Here is a 15,862-nt window from a genome sequence, read left to right as displayed (position 1 = left end):
AGTGTATGAATTGGCTTGGCAATGACATTATTTTTCTTGTGAGGATTTGTTGATAGGTTCGAATGGGTGATGCATAATTTCCACGGTCGCGCGGGGGTCGTGCGACGATCGTGCGGCGGTCGTGCGACGGTCGTGGGGTGATTAATTTCAGTACTTTCAATGCGGCGGTCGTGGGCTTAGGAAAACATTGACGAGAGCTGCACGGTCGCGTGGTGGTCGTACGACGATCGTGCGGCAGTCGTGGGGTGACAATCAAGAGTGACGTATACAGCTTTGGAGTTGTCCTTGTGGAGTTATTGATAAAAAAGAAACCCGCAAGTTCTGTTGCTGATAAGTCTGGAGAGCCAATCAATATCATCCCTTATTTCATCTCTTCTGTGAAGGACAAGTCCCTCTCTAGTGTCATAAATTTTGAGGCTGCTAGTGAAGATGAAATCAAGCAAGTAGAAATGCTTGCTAAGATTGCAGTGAAGTGCTTGGATCAAAGCAGTAGAAAGAGGCCAACAATGAGTGAAGTGGCCTAGCAACTCCCCCAATTCACCGAGCTCGACGGTTGTAGTAGAGCCCAATTTGAAGTGCTTGAAACAACTGGTCCCCTTTGTGGAGATTCCGGTGACTCACTGTCTTTCTTGTCTAGGATTGGATCAAGGATGTTCCTACATTTGATCCTTTATTCCTGTAGTAACATGTAGTAATTGGCCATAAGGAATTTTAGGGTTGATTGTGTGTTTGCTATGGATTCTCTCAGCCCGTAGCGTGCATCCTCTACAAGCGTATATGCAATTAATTTCAGTACTTTCGGTGTTAGTTAGTAGTACCCGCTAGCAATGTCTCGTTGAACAACCTGTGTTCATTATGCTACCTTTATTTGTCCTTTTTTCAACATCCAGAGATGACAGAGATCTATCTTTCTTTAACGTTCATAACTCTCTATGACTAACATTTCCCTTTTCCCTACCAACCCTCTCATTTTCATATCAGAACAGATGTCAATTCAATTCAAAGACCACGGCCCATCTGGGTTGGCAAACCTGCACCACATGTTGAATTGACGACAGATAATGATGATTCTATTGGCAATGGGAAAATTCTAGAGGTCCGCATTTGATGATTGCATACTGGAATCAAGTTCCTGCATGAAAATCTAGCTGTCTTTCCTGGTTTGTCATGGGTGATGTCGGTATCAACGATAAGCATGGTTAGGTGTGGGTCATTGGTCGAGAAAGTGGTCGAATCAAGACTGGGGTAAAAAATGTTTACCCTGAAGAGGTACAGGATGAATAGTGTATGAATTGGCTTGGCAATGACATTATTTTTCTTGTGAGGATTTGTTGATAGGTTCGAATGGGTGATGCATAATTTCCACGGTCGCGCGGTGGTCATGCGACGATCGTGCGGCGGTCGTGCGACGGTCATGGGGTGATTAATTTCAGTACTTTCAATGCGGCGGTCGTGGGCTTAAGAAAACATTGACTAGAGCTGCACGGTCGAGCGGTGGTCGTGCGATGATCGTGCGGCGGTCATGGGGTGACAATCAAGAGTGACATATACAGCTTTGGAGTTGTCCTTGTGGAGTTACTCACCAAAAGGAAACCTACAAGTTCTGTTGCTGATAAGTCTGGAGAGCCAATCAATATCATCCCTTATTTCATCTCTTCTGTGAAGGATAAGTCCCTCTCTAGTGTCATAAATTTTGAGGCTGCTAGTGAACATGAAATCAAGAAAGTAAAAATGCTTGCTAATATTGCAGTGAAATGCTTGGATCAAAGCAGTAGAAAGAGGCCAACAATGAGTGAAGTGGCCCAGCAACTCCCCCCAATTCACCAGAGCTCGACGGTTGTAGTAGAGCCCAATTTCGAAGTGTCTGAAACAATCTATCCCATTATGGAGATTCCAGTGACTAACTGTCTTTCTTGTCTAGGATTGGATCAAGGATGTTCCTGCATTTGATCCTTTATTCCTGTAGTAACATGTAGTAATTGGCCATAAGGACTTTTAGGGTTGATTGTGTGTTTGCTATGGATTCTCTCAGCCTGTGGCGTGCATCCTCTACAAGCGTCTATGCAATTAATTTCAACACTTTCAATGCTAGTTAGTAGTACCCGCTAGCAATGACAACTGTGTTCATTATGCTACATTTATTTGTCCTTTTTTCAACATCTAGAGATGACAGAGATCTATCTTTCTTTAACGTTCATAACTCTCTATGACTCACATTTCCCTTTTCCCTACCAGCCCCCTCATTTTCATCAGAACATATCTCAATTCAGTTCAAAGACCACGGGCCATCTGGGTTGGCAAAGCTGCACCACATGTTCAATTGACGACAGATACTGATGATTCTATTGGCATTGGGAAAATTCTAGAGGTCCGTATTTGATGATTGGATACTTGAATCAAGTTCCGGCATGAAAATCTAGCTGTCTTTGCTGGTTTGTCATGGGTGATGTCGGTTTCATTGATAAGCATGGTTGGGTATGGGTCATTGGTCGAGAAAGTGGTCGAATCAAGACTGGGGGAAAAAATGTTTACCCTGAAGAGGTACAGGATGAATAGTGTATTAATTGGCTTGGCAATGACATTATTTTTCTTGTGAGGATTTGTTGATAGGTTCGAATGGGTGATGCATAATTTCCACGGTCGCGCGGTGGTCGTGCAACGATCGTGCGGCGGTCGTGCGACGGTCGTGGGGTGATTAATTTTAGTACTTTCAATGCGGCGGTCGTGGGCTGAAGTAAACATTGACCAGAGCTCCACGGTCGCGCGGAGTTCGTACGACGATCGTGCGGCGGTCGTGCGGCGGTCGTGGGGTGACAATCAAGAGTGACGTATACAGCTTTGGAGTTGTCCTTGTGGAGTTATTCATCAAAAAGAAACCCGCAAGTTCTATTGCTGATAAGTCTGGAGAGCCAATCAATATCATCCCTTATTTCATCTCTTCTATGAAGGACAAGTCCCTCTCTGGTGTCATAAATTTTGAGACTGCTAGTGAAGATGAAATCAAGCAAGTAGAAATGCTTGCTAAGATTGCAGTGAAGTGCTTGGATCAAAACAGTAGAAAGAGGCCAACAATGAGTGAAGTGGCCCAGCAACTCCCCCCAATTCACCAGAGCTCGACGGTTGTAGTAGTGCCCAATTTCGAAGTGCCTGAAACAATCAGTCCCACTGTGGAGATTCCAGTGACTCACTGTCTTTCTTGTCTAGGATTGGATCAAGGATGTTCCTGCATTTGATCCTTTATTCCTGTAGTAACGTGTAGTAATTGGCCATAAGGACTTTTAGGGTTGATTGTGTGTTTGCTATGGATTCTCTCAATCTGTGGCGTGCATCCTCTACAAGCGTATATGCAATTAACTTCAGTACTTTCAATGTTAGTTAGTAGTACCCACTAGCAATGTCTGTTGAACAACTGTGTTCGTTATGCTACCTTTATTTGTCCTTTTTTCAACATCCAGAGATGACAGAGATCTATCTTTCTTTAACGTTCATCACTCTCTATGACTAACATTTCCCTTTTCCCTACCAGCCCCCTCATTTTCATATCAGAACAGATCTCAATTCAATTCAAAGGCCACGGGCTATCTGGGTTGGCAAACCTGCACCACATGTTGAATTGACGATAGATAGTGATGATTCTATTGGCATTGGGAAAATTCTAGAGGTCCGCATTTGATGATTGGATACTTGAATCAAGTTCCGACATGAAAATCTAGCTGTCTTTGCTGGTTTGTCATGGGTGATGTCGGTTTCATCGATAAGCATGGTTGGGTGTGGGTCATTGGTCGAGAAAGTGGTCGAATCAAGACTGGGGGAAAAAATGTTTACCCTGATGAGGTACAGGATGAATAGTGTATGAATTGGCTTGGCAACGACATTATTTTTCTTGTGAGGATTTGTTGATAGGTTCGAATGGGTGATGCATAATTTCCACGGTCGCGCGGTGGTCGTGCGACGATCGTGCTGCGGTCGTGTGACGATCGTGCTGCGGTCGTGTGACGATCGTGGGGTGATTAATTTCAGTACTTTCAATGTGGCGGTCGTGGGCTGAAGAAAACATTGACCAGAGCTCCACGGTCGCGCAGAGTTCGTACGACGATCGTGCGGCGGTCGTGCGGCGGTTCTGGGGTGACAATCAAGAGTGACGTATACAGCTTTGGAGTTGTCCTTGTGGAGTTATTCATCAAAAAGAAACCTGCAAGTTCTATTGCTGATAAGTCTGGAGAGCCAATCAATATCATCCCTTATTTCATCTCTTTTGTGAAGGACAAGTCCCTCTCTGGTGTCATAAATTTTGAGGCTGCTAGTGAAGATGAAATCAAGCAAGTAGTAATGCTTGCTAAGATTGCAGTGAAGTGCTTGGATCAAAACAGTAGAAAGAGGCCAACAGAGTGAAGTGGCCCAGCAACTCCCCCCAATTCACCAGAGCTCGACGGTTGTAGTGGAGCCCAATTTCGAAGTGCCTGAAACAATCTGTCCCACTGTGGAGATTCCAGTGACTCACTGTTTTTCTTGTCTAGGATTGGATCAAGGATGTTCCTGCATTTGATCCTTTATTCCTGTAGTAACATGTAGTAATTGGCCATAAGGACTTTTAGGGTTGATTGTGTGTTTGCTATGGATTCTCTCATTTGTGGCGTGCATCCTCTACAAGCGTATAGTCAATTAATTTCAGTACTTTCAATGTTAGTTAGTAGTACCCGCTAGCAATGTCTGTTGAACAACTGTGTTCATTATGCTACCTTTATTTGTCCTTTTTTCAACATCCAGAGATGACAGAGATCTATCTTTCTTTAACATTCATAACTCTCTATGACTCACATTTCCCTTTTCCCTACCAGCCCCCTCATTTTCATATCAGAACATATCTCAATTCAGTTCAAAGACCACGGGCCATCTGAGTTGGCAAACCTGCACCACATGTTGAAATGACGACAGATAGTGATGATTCTATTGGCATTGGGAAAATTCTAGAGGTCCGCATTTGATGATTGGATACTGGAATCAAGTTCCGGCATGAAAATATGGCTGTCTTTCTTGGTTTGTCATGGGTGATGTCAGTTTCATCGATAAGCATGGTTGGGTGTGGGTCATTGGTCGAGAAAGTGGTCGAATCAAGACTGGGGGAAAAAATGTTTACCCTGAAGAGGTACAGGATGAATAGTGTATGAATTGGCTTGGCAATGACATTAATTTTCTTGTGAGGATTTGTTGATAGGTTCGAATGGGTGATGCATAATTTCCATGGTCGCGCAGTGGTCGTGCGACGATCGTGCAACGGTCGTGCGACGATCGTGGGGTGATTAATTTCAGTACTTTCAATGCGGCGGTCATGGGTTGAAGAAAACATTGACCAGAGCTCCACGGTCGCGCGGTGGTCGTGCGACGATCGCGCAGCGGTCGTACGGTGGACATGGGGTGACAATCAAGAGTGACGTATACAGCTTTGGAGTTATCTTTGTGGAGTTACTCACCAAAAGGAAACCTGCAAGTTCTGTTGCTGATAAGTCTGGAGACTCAATCAATATCATCCCTTATTTCATCTCTTATGTGAAGGACAATTCCCTCTCTGGTGTCATAAATTTTGGGGCTGCTAGTGAAGATGAAATCAAGCAAGTAGAAATGCTTGCTAAGATTGCAGTGAAGTGCTTGGATCAAAACAATAGAAAGAGGCCAAGAATGAGTGAAGTGGCCCAGCAACTCCCCCCAATTCACCAGAGCTCGACGGTTGCAGTAGAGCCCAATTTCGAAGTGGCTGAAACAATCTGTCCCACTGTGGAGTTTCCAGTGACTCACTGTCTTTCTTGTCTAGGATTGGATCAAGGATGTTGCTACATTTGATCCTTTATTCCTGTAGTAACATGTAGTAATTGGCCATAAGGACTTTTAGGGTTGATTGTGTGTTTGCTATGGATTCTCTCAGCCTGTGGCGTGCATCCTCTACAAGCGTATATGCAATTAATTTCAATACTTTCAATGCCACCGAATTTCTTTTCCTTCTAAAAAACATCTAGACTGCTTTCTAGATGACAACTTGACATTTTTCTTATTTTTATAAAAAGGAATGGCCTCATGGGTGAATTTTATAAGAAAGGAGTGGCCTCGGGGTTTGCTTTAATATGGTCAAACAAATCACAATCTGAACAAATTAGCCAGTGTGAGACAATGTGAAGATGAAATATTTAAGATATAATTGTGCCACATTACTTACCTAAAGAACTTACCAAGCTTGCATCTCCTATAAAAGCAAGACTGATAAGGAGAAGATATCGTCTTTAGGGTTTTATTATTATTTCATATTTTTAAAATAAATTATTGTCATAAAATTAAATAAATAAATAAATATACACATGCATATAAATATTTATATATTCTTCTTCAAAGTGTACGTGGGGCGGATTCGCCAAGTTTTTCATGCACATACATATATAATGACAGTATCTTTAAATATGTAGAATAAATAAAAATAACTTTTTATATCCTAAGAAAAACTAATACATTCACTGCTTTTTGGGCCAATATTTTTGTCTCACTTGGGCCATCGCGTCCATCTAATTCTCAAGAGCGACTGTCACTTCAGCAACTCACAAGAGGAGCTGAGAAAGTTCAGAAATAAATCATCGTTTAGACTCGAGTCACTAGGCTCTTCCCGTGCTGCTTTTTTGGCCAATATTTTCACAGTTCAGATTTTAAGGAAGCTCAACCGCTTAGCGTTCTTCAACAATCACCTTCATATGTCATTGGTTAATTTGGTGCTCCATTTTCCCTTTTTCTTTGTCTAGTCCAAATTTGTGTTCACTTTCGCTTTAAATTTTAGGGTTTTTTTTTTCCTTGTGAAATATGCAGGCCTAGCTGTTCTTTTTGGCCCAAGATTTGCAGGTTTGGGTTGAGGAGGAATTTTCATTTAGGTCTGCTGTGTATCCCCTCACGCACGTAGTTTCAAAGTGTTAGCTTCAGAAGAAACAGAAAACAAAAAAAGGCGAGGAGGGAAGTTAAAAAGAAAAAAACAAAGAAAAGATGTAAATAGCTTTAGCCTAGGACTGAATAGGGACACCTGGCAGCCTATGGCTCATTGCTTGTGTTATTGGGGATTACACCAACTAATATAATAATCTTTAAAACAATAAACATACTACAAAATCAGGAATGGATCGATAGAATATCAACCATTAGGTAAATGATGAGGAGATAGACTTACCGACAATAGCTATAATGCGATGATTATCAACGTCCTCACATGTGTAGCTCCCGGGCAGATTCTCACACCTTCCACGACATGGGTATGTCCGTGGGTCCTCGCACTCGTTAATGTCTACATTAAGCAGAAGACAAATTGATCATTTATCTTGTTTAATGGCAAAAGCAGATTGAACAAGGTGGTGCGTGGATTATTAGATGGGCAATGCTATCCCATTCAAGTTTTGGTCATAGTATTGTGACGCATATCCACTCTCTATCTCCTTTCCCTATCCTTTGTCTCTCTCCCTGTGGAATTCAACCTCAACAATGGCATCGTTCTTTGCCATCGATGGAGATCATTGCAGCCTCGAACTCTATGTACGTGACCCCATTGAGGGCACAAGAGCTCGGAAAGGATCTATATACAAAACTTGCAGAAATCGAGCTTTTGCAATGATGCATGAACCCCACGTTGCAAGAGCGGGGCGAGGGGCTGCTGTTTCCATATCATTTACCTAGGAATGAGAAGATTGATCTTTACAAGCATGAGTGAGATGGGTGTGCTAATATGTATACCTATTACTAAATACAATGGGCTCATCGGATCCTTTTATTTAGATGCATTTTAGTACGTGTACTAGGTTTAGTGAATATATAATTAAGAGGGTGGCTGCAGAGTTTAAAGAGGAAGGGAAGATCGCTGTCGAAACGTAGGGATAGAATTGCTAGAAATACACGCTGACGTCCTAGTGTGGTGGCAACAGTCTTGACTTATTCCATTAGGCAAAAAGTCAAAAAATTGGGAGAAACACATGTCCAAGTTCGAATTTATTCAATTGGGCTTATCACAATTGTTGATAATGTGAATCTTACATTCCGCATGCTCAATACTAGAAATAGATTTAGGTTCTACAAAGATTACCTAAAATTATATGGATCTCCCATTAAAATTATATGTGGTAGTACAAATCAAAACATGCTCTCCCTTCCCTCTATCACTTTCCACAGAACTCACCATCCGCTTGGTCACCACCAAGGGCCAGCCATGCAATTAACATTACTAAGCCATGGGCTCATTGTCTCCTTGTTGAGATTAATATTAGGTGAGTTAAGGCTACTTCCTCGAGAAAATATTAGATACGCAAGTGGTATTGGTGACACGTGCCATCTTTGAGGCCCACCATTAGAAATTTTGAAATGGGATTTGCTAGTATAATAATCTTTGAACTAAAACAAGATGTGAATCGCAAATTCTTGAATAAGTGATCCTTACAATAATTTCTAATTATTTGTTTTTTATTTCTTATGGCCTAAAACAAGTTGATATTCGCATAGGTTAAGGACAATCACATAAACATTTTTATTTGAAATTATCTTCCTCTCCCTTTGAGAGCCTCTGACCCAAGCGTTATAGAATCTTCGTTCAACAGTATATTAAGTCAATTGTTTCGTTTTATATGTTCCTGTTTATATTCTTCTTCTTATTTATATTACTGCTGCAAATGTGTACTTTTGGAAATAGAATGCTCATATCCTTATGTCACACTAATTTTCTGCATTATGGTTCTTGATCATTTCCAGGAAACTGCAAAAGAGGAGGTAGACAAAATTGTGGTTACTGATGCACCACTTTTCTTTCCTCCTGGACAGGTACTTCTTGTATTTTCCTTTTCTTACAGTTCTACTTTTACTTGGTTCATGAGCAAATTTTTAGGCCTAGCAACTTGCTTTCAATTTTTGGATAATTTCCCATTAGGTTTATCTACTCTATATGAGGAGTATAGATTTGTTCGAATAAAAAGGAGTTGAACTCATGTCAGATGCTTCAACGTGTTAAATGGGTATCTGGGCAACAGAGAAATATGGTGCAGGAGCAATTTTGTAACCTTTAGAAATGTTGGCTGCAATACCGGTAATAGTGGATGTGTTTGGAAATTATAACTCTTGAGCGCTTCCAAGATCTTGGTCTCTACCTCACTAAATAAATCCTTTAGAATTTCTCCTTAGTTTGATGGTGTAGCTGAACTCCCATGTTATATTCTTAAAGGCTTTTTATGATTTCTGGTGCAGCTGGCATTGGCGGCTTTGCGTCATGCTAATGAGGTGCATAGAGTTCTGGACTATGAAAGGTTAAAAGCAACTCAATTTTTTTTTTTTATGAAACCAACAATAAGAATTACTTGCCATAGACATCTCTACATTGGGGCAGCCAGTTGTTCTGATTCTCTTGGTACCTTAGTTGTAATGATGATTGGGTCAATTGAAATTTATGCTTTTTTTCAGATACCTAGAGAACATGCTCATACGCCAAAATTCCATTCACAGCAGCACAGAGCTCATTCAGCATCTGAATGTGATAGATTCCTCGGTAAATCCTCAAGTTTTCTCGCATTTATCTCAAAATATAAAAGCATAACTGGTCTTGCGATCTCAATTCTACTTGAAAATGCAAGTCATGTGAACCAAGTTATGGTATTGATAAAAAGTTTCTAATTTGTTCTTCATACTGCTGACTGAATACAGGTTAGGACATATAAATTCCCTTCTGAGAAAGATATGAAACACATCAACAGGAAGCTGAGGTCTTGTTGGGGCCTTAGTTCACATGATGAGTAATTCCTTCAAACCCCTGTCCTCTGATTTCTTTTATTCTTGATAACAATTGGCATGTGAAACCTATGAGATTGATGCTGATGCTTTGCAGTAGTAAGAAATGAGACAAGAAATCAAAGCACAAATCCAAGCGGAGTGCAGGCTAGATGCAAGAGGGGTCATCTCTTGCTTGACAGTATGTCATGTGTCCCTTGTGTACTGCTCTCATTATTTCCTTAAAAACTATTCTGATTGCTTCGTTTGTCCTGTTTTAGACTTCTCCTCAGAAATGCTTCAAGTTCTTAAGAAACTAGTCATTGATATATGGCAGGTGTATGCACAGCTGAGGCATCATCATTAGTGCCACACTCATCCAACTATGCATCTACTGCGACCATGGTTGCTGAACTTACTCTTCAAAGCTTGTTTTGTATCACGAAAATATTCCACAGTATGGAAGTGACAGAAAACAGCGGGCATCTAGCAGCTTGAAAGAGCTCTTGAAATGCAATTGATTTAGGAGCATCGCTGACCAGGGAAGTTGAGAATTTACATAAACTACTTTGTGTATTTTGTGTTCATCTGGTGGTGTAAATCAGCAGGTCGAGACAGTCATGTATGCGATAATTACTGTTGTGAAAGTTGGTATGATGGTAACCTACAATATTGGAACAGGCCTTGTGGTTGCTCATAGGGAAGACAGCTCACGGTCTCCACCTTCTGCAATTTCTTCATGTGGAATAGGGTGGGGAGCATAGGTAGGCTTGTTTTATCGTATACCTGGATTTTGATTTCATCAACCTTAAGGGCCAAGCGTCGGAACCAACAAGTGTTTTTGGCTTTCATGCAGTCTGCAGATTAACCACGTGAATCAACGTGCTCAAAATGATTGTTTAGATAATAAACACCAATTTGATTTTTTACTCCATCCGGAATGCTTGACGTATTGTCTGCTTCATTTCCATGGTCTCTGTGAGAATTTTCCTTTGTAAATGTCTGGTCTGTCATCCTTCTATTTCATGGAATGTGCCATTTGTTTCTCCTTTCTGGAACTCTATCTAAGAACAGTATTTCTCAGGATAAGATTTGGACTTTTTGTTTGATTACCATGTTGCCATTGAGTTTTCAAGTTCCTTTCTGCATCTCTGTTCCCTTTCTCTGAATTTGTGTTTTGCTTTTTTTGTGGAAGTGGGAGAAGTCCCTGAGCCAGAGATTGCCCTTGTGTTACTTATAATCGTTCCCTTTCTGTTAACATGTCTATCGCATTAATAGCTTCTGCTTGTGTGGCTTAAGCTCGAGCAAAGAAGTCTTGCATAAAACATAAAAATCAACTAAAGAAATCTTTAGTCGATTTCCCTTCCTCCCGAAATGATAACAACAATAATAGTAAAAATCAAATACATAAATGAAAAAATTATCCCTGCAAGAAATGTTTGATTTTGTGTTATATTTTTATATAGAGATATCCTTATTCCAGTCAATAGTAACCAGTCAAGGGTGATTACAGGCTGGAGGAGAATTGACAGACTTCGTTATAGTGTTGCGATCAACTGAGGCTGTGAAGACATTTGATGGTACTGCTCATTTTTCAGTTGGGGCTGGTTTGAGTGCAGCAGTTTGTGCCATTGGAAGGGCTGCTGAAGCTGATGTACGAGTGGGGGATGGTGGCTGTGCTGCTTGTTATACGTACAGCTGCAGTAAAGGTACTCATCTATATAGCTATTTTTCCTTTTAAACTGTGGAGTTGTCCTCTGGACTGATTTTTGGGGTATGTATACATTGCTATGCAAAAAAACATGGATAGTATCCTATGATATTAACCGTTTTAATGGCCATTGTCATACTGAGAGTGAAACGAAGTGAAGCTACTTACAATCCTCTTGAAGTTAGAAAAGATTAAATCTAGAAACAAGACAGGAGCAAATATCCTAAAATCTCTTCGGTTTCATCAATCATAGATACGTTGATTCACAGTAAGTACTTATTCACATCTTCATTTCATAATGTAAACCCTTAATTCCTACATTCGCTTTGTTGATTATATTGGATTAGTGTTTTGTTTCCCAATGCAGAAAACAAGTCTTTGGAGAGTCAAGTGGAGTAGCAGACATACTTACAATGAGCCCTGTCTTTGCTGACAACTCAGAAAGTGAAGTGGATGCAGACACCGAGGAAGCGAGACTTAGTAATTGAAATGTAAACATTGCCGATACTGTAAAGGTAAGGAGCACAAAGTTGGGAGAAAATGCTCCAGTAGTTGCTGTAGAAGGTTTGAAAGATCACGAGGATCATCCTGCAGAGCAAACTGCGGAATTCAAGAAAGCACAAATTAATTTTTTAAACAAGTCTCCGTTGAAAACCAAAGAAGACGGGGGAGCTGTCCTCAGAGTCACTGACGATGAGCATCCTGAGGACATGGCTATGTCAGAATACTCCCATGCTATGGAACATGAAGGGACAGACACACCAGACGACCATGGCATTGACTGCCAAAGCTGTAAATGAGCTTACAATCAAGAACAAGAAAGAGTCAATGGAGCGGGAAGTCTCTGCCATGATTGCAGAGTATATCGATCTTGAGAAGTTGGAAGATGGGAGTACCCGAGGAAATGTTAGTGCCTTATGCAAGTGAGAACGAACGTGCTAAAGTTTATGCAAGTGATAGTGCTCCTTCAGATGTATTTCAATGTCATCCGAGTTATCAAGGTGATGGCAATGAAAATATTGAATTAGGAATTGACATGAAGAAAGAGACGTGTTACAAGACCACAGCGAACTGTGTATTTCCATTTTATCGAGTCGATCTTCTCCTGTAAGACAGAAGCTTATCGGGAAAACAGCCAATTGTGTGAACTACGAAAATTCTGAGTCAGGCTGAACGTCCTAAAAGTGCGCTTGTGTTGGATTCTTGGCACGACACCCTTCACTAAAGTAAAACACCACGAGCTTCAATTGTTGTCATCTTTGTTTTTGCGTGAAGATACTAATGCAAGAACACAGAATACAGAATCTAATTCTCAATCTAAATTATTAAAATGGAAAAATCATCATAGCTTAACTAACAAAGTTAATCCCCTGATCACGCTGCACAGTGCATGCGGCTTTCTGAAAATAGATTTGACATCCGCATGCAAATTTTAATGACCAGTGCAATAATCGCTTCCGTCTCCACGTCCAAGTCCATCCACCCAGCAAGTGTACCATGTTCACATGAACGGGGTGCCTAACAAGTTTTAAGTACTGATATAAAACAAATGCAGAAGCTCGCATATGCAGCAAGAATATTTCCAGAAACATCCCGCTTGTCCCATTGGAGTATGAAAACAACGGAAAATGCGGAAACGGTATGATTCAGCAGCCCCTGCTAGCATTGATAAAAAGATAGATCATTACTTGAAAAAAGTGCTACATTTCTCGAGTAGCACTATGAGCTTTACTTTTCCGGAGTTACAAACTATCTTGTTTCATCCACCTCATTGCAACACTAAACACGCGGAAACAATCGAGAGGATTTTGCACAACTCAAGGCCCACATCTGCCAAAAATCATACTTTTCCTTTCTTCTTTTCAATTTTCCTTTTTTTTTTGTACATATACCCTTCAAGGAGCCTTCTCATTGATGAATCCCACCGCCAATTGCAAAAGGGTGCCCTCCTCTTCGAGTCTTCAACCAACGAACAAAATCAAGTGCAAAATACAGCAACAAAAGTTCTACAGGTAAATTCTTTAGTGACTACAACATTCCAGCTCACCTAATCCCAGTTGCAATCCAATCCACACACCTCTAGTACAATGCCGTCCTTGGAAATGAAAGGGTTTATTCGGACCCATAAAAGAGTTAAAATCGAGGCAAGAAGAACTGCCCAAACAATTATGATTGTAGGTAACCGATCTTGTTTTCCCATGAATCCCTTGAGGAAGGGATACAGATGAACAATGACCCACAAAGCAAAGAAAAGTTTACCAAACAGTGGACCCCAAGATTCGTAGTCATTAGTGATGGCATCTGAAACGCCGACAATGACTCCAATTATGTTTAGGATGAGCAGAGTCAAGGGAGGGATTAACAGTGATGTCCACTTAAAGAGGTTGTTAAAAAAGTGATCCATTTTTTAGAAAAATTCTAGACTACACTAGAGAAAAAGTTGGCGGAAACAAACCGGCAAAAAGCAAGCCTAGAAGACTCTCAAAGGCTGAAGAATTTTCTGGTACGTGGGCAGCAGACCACGTGGGCAGCAAAAAGCAAAAGAAAAGTCAAGAATAACGGCTGAAGGAGAACAACCTAGAGAAGTCTCGTGCATGGGACATTTGTGCATGAAAATCTTGGAAGAAAAGTCAACAAAAGTGGCTGAGAGTTGTAGAGAATAGAATAATGCAGAAAAATGGAGAAGACTCCAGAAGATGCGGAACAAGCCGCGCACAAGCAGGAGATAAAAAAGGAAACTTGTAATTTTATATTGGTTTTTGTACTAGATGTCGGTGGAGGAAGGCGGTGCTCACGCCTATAAATAGGAGTTGGATGTTTGTTGTTCCTGGTAGCCGAGAAAACTACACACACTCCTTTGTAATAAAACACTTTCTAAATAAAAGCCTTTTTTTCCCATTCCCCCCTTGCCTTGTGTTCCATTTTTTTTACATAACACTTGCACACACACACACGCTTCCGCACAAAAACACCAACAGAGGTATAGCTCAGAGAATTCTCCATCATCTCCGGCTTTGGACGTGACCGTGAAATTTGTGCTGACTCCAGCCAAAACTTTTAGTAGACCCTGGAATAGAGCAAACAGGTGACAGGAGACCTCACCAATTACCCAGAACTGCTCATTTCTCCACCAGTCGTGGATGCCGACACCACCCCACCGCATCTCAAGGATGCCTGTAGCCGCAATAGATATAAAGAGTGCCATGAAAATGAGACTAGCATAGTTGCTCATCTGCAACAATGTTGAAAAGGTAAAGTCAGCAATGGTCTTGTTGCAATCAAGCAAAATCAATTGCTCGAGCAAGCACAGAACTCCTGGAAGTGTGGTGGAACTTACCTCAGGGACAATAAACTTTCCTGTTAGAAGACAAACGGCTGGAAGAGTACAATATGCGATCAAGGGAATGGAAGTCAAAGGATAGACGACCGAGTTGATGTAAGAAAACCGCTCTAACCATTTTAAGCCACAGCCATACCCATACCATATCGGACAATGCCTGCTCAAAAGGATCTCAACCTTTCCAAGAGCCCAACGGAGAACCTGATGCAGGCGATCTGATAGGTTTATTGGAGCTGAACCCTTGAAAGCGGGCCGCTTAGGCACGCAGTATACAGATCGCCAGCCATGACAATGCATCTTGAAGCCCGTTAGAATATCCTCTGTAACGGAGCCATATATCCAGCGCACCTAAGGGATAGTTACAAGTAGACAATAAGCGCAATGCAAAGTCAATCTCGATACAGTATCAAAAGCAGTGACTTCTGCTGAAATTGTAAGATCTTTACCTCTTTTCCCCATTCCGTTTTGTCCTCATAACCACAGCTAATGACATGAATGGCTTCTTTCAAAAGTGATGCAGTAGTGGCTCCCTTTGGGGCACCACCTTCTTCCATCAGGGTTGTAGCTATAAAAACTGGGGATTGACCGAATTTCTTCTCGAACTTTAGTCGGGACATTAGTGATGATTTTTCATTGTCTATACCTGAAATATAGTTCCAAAAAGTACGTATCATTTTGCATCTATCCATTTCTATTATAAGAAATAACAAGCAAGCTCCAAATGGTGGGACTAAGACATCCATTATCCTCTCTTTACTATGGAATCCTTGACAAGATCGTCCGTGCAATCTTGACGTTGGTCTTGACCTAGAAAGCAAAGCAACTACTTACATGGCCAAATCATAACTCTATGATTCGAGCTTCAATAATTGCTCAATCCGACTGTGGAGGTTTTCTTTTATTAGAAGTCTGGTTCACATTGTCATGTCACCTTTTGTTTTTCTTCAATCCTCTACCCATGAAATAAATCAGTTTCAATGGATTGACTATATATACAAATTTGACATCATATTTAGATCTTTGTGTGCAAACTATTATTTTGACTTACG

The 15,862-nt window shown here is 41.0% G+C and overlaps 3 protein-coding genes across 5 annotated transcripts; 2 read left to right on the top strand and 1 right to left on the bottom strand.

Annotated features, from left to right (window-relative positions):
- Positions 1-3,732: 3,732 nt before the first annotated feature.
- On the top strand, positions 3,733-5,838 carry LOC120293926. The gene is made up of 4 exons (XM_039313738.1): positions 3,733-3,834; positions 4,264-4,352; positions 5,059-5,146; positions 5,341-5,838. The coding sequence occupies exons 1-4, from the start codon at positions 3,733-3,735 to the stop codon at positions 5,836-5,838; spliced, it is 777 nt and encodes a 258-aa protein (XP_039169672.1).
- A 2,873-nt stretch (positions 5,839-8,711) lies between these two features.
- On the top strand, positions 8,712-12,254 carry LOC104456430 (cyclin-H1-1-like). 3 transcript variants are annotated; one of them, XM_039312163.1, is made up of 6 exons: positions 8,712-8,826; positions 9,247-9,305; positions 9,460-9,544; positions 9,700-9,730; positions 11,467-11,741; positions 11,821-12,254. In XM_039312163.1, the coding sequence occupies exons 1-5, from the start codon at positions 8,737-8,739 to the stop codon at positions 11,526-11,528; spliced, it is 327 nt and encodes a 108-aa protein (XP_039168097.1). In that variant the 5' UTR covers positions 8,712-8,736; the 3' UTR covers positions 11,529-11,741; positions 11,821-12,254. The 3 variants fall into 3 exon arrangements, with proteins under 3 accessions (XP_039168097.1, XP_039168098.1, XP_039168096.1); XM_039312164.1 differs by lacking the exons at positions 11,467-11,741; positions 11,821-12,254 and adding exons at positions 9,881-9,964; positions 10,100-10,473 and having other exon boundaries at positions 9,247-9,279; positions 9,700-9,788; XM_039312162.1 differs by lacking the exons at positions 11,467-11,741; positions 11,821-12,254 and adding exons at positions 9,881-9,964; positions 10,100-10,473 and having other exon boundaries at positions 9,700-9,788.
- A 1,114-nt stretch (positions 12,255-13,368) lies between these two features.
- Positions 13,369-15,367, bottom strand: LOC120293925 (cellulose synthase A catalytic subunit 2 [UDP-forming]-like). The gene is made up of 4 exons (XM_039313737.1): positions 15,260-15,367; positions 14,811-15,161; positions 14,428-14,705; positions 13,369-13,432 (listed from the first exon to the last, which is right to left on the bottom strand). The coding sequence occupies exons 1-4, from the start codon at positions 15,365-15,367 to the stop codon at positions 13,369-13,371; spliced, it is 801 nt and encodes a 266-aa protein (XP_039169671.1).
- Between the last annotated feature and the right edge of the window lie 495 nt (positions 15,368-15,862).

The sequence above is a fragment of the Eucalyptus grandis genome, chromosome 5, assembly GCF_016545825.1.
Source record: "Eucalyptus grandis isolate ANBG69807.140 chromosome 5, ASM1654582v1, whole genome shotgun sequence".
Lineage (NCBI taxonomy): Eukaryota > Viridiplantae > Streptophyta > Magnoliopsida > Myrtales > Myrtaceae > Eucalyptus > Eucalyptus grandis.
Note: the sequence above shows the minus strand (reverse complement) of the source record. Positions and strands in the feature narration are given on the sequence as shown.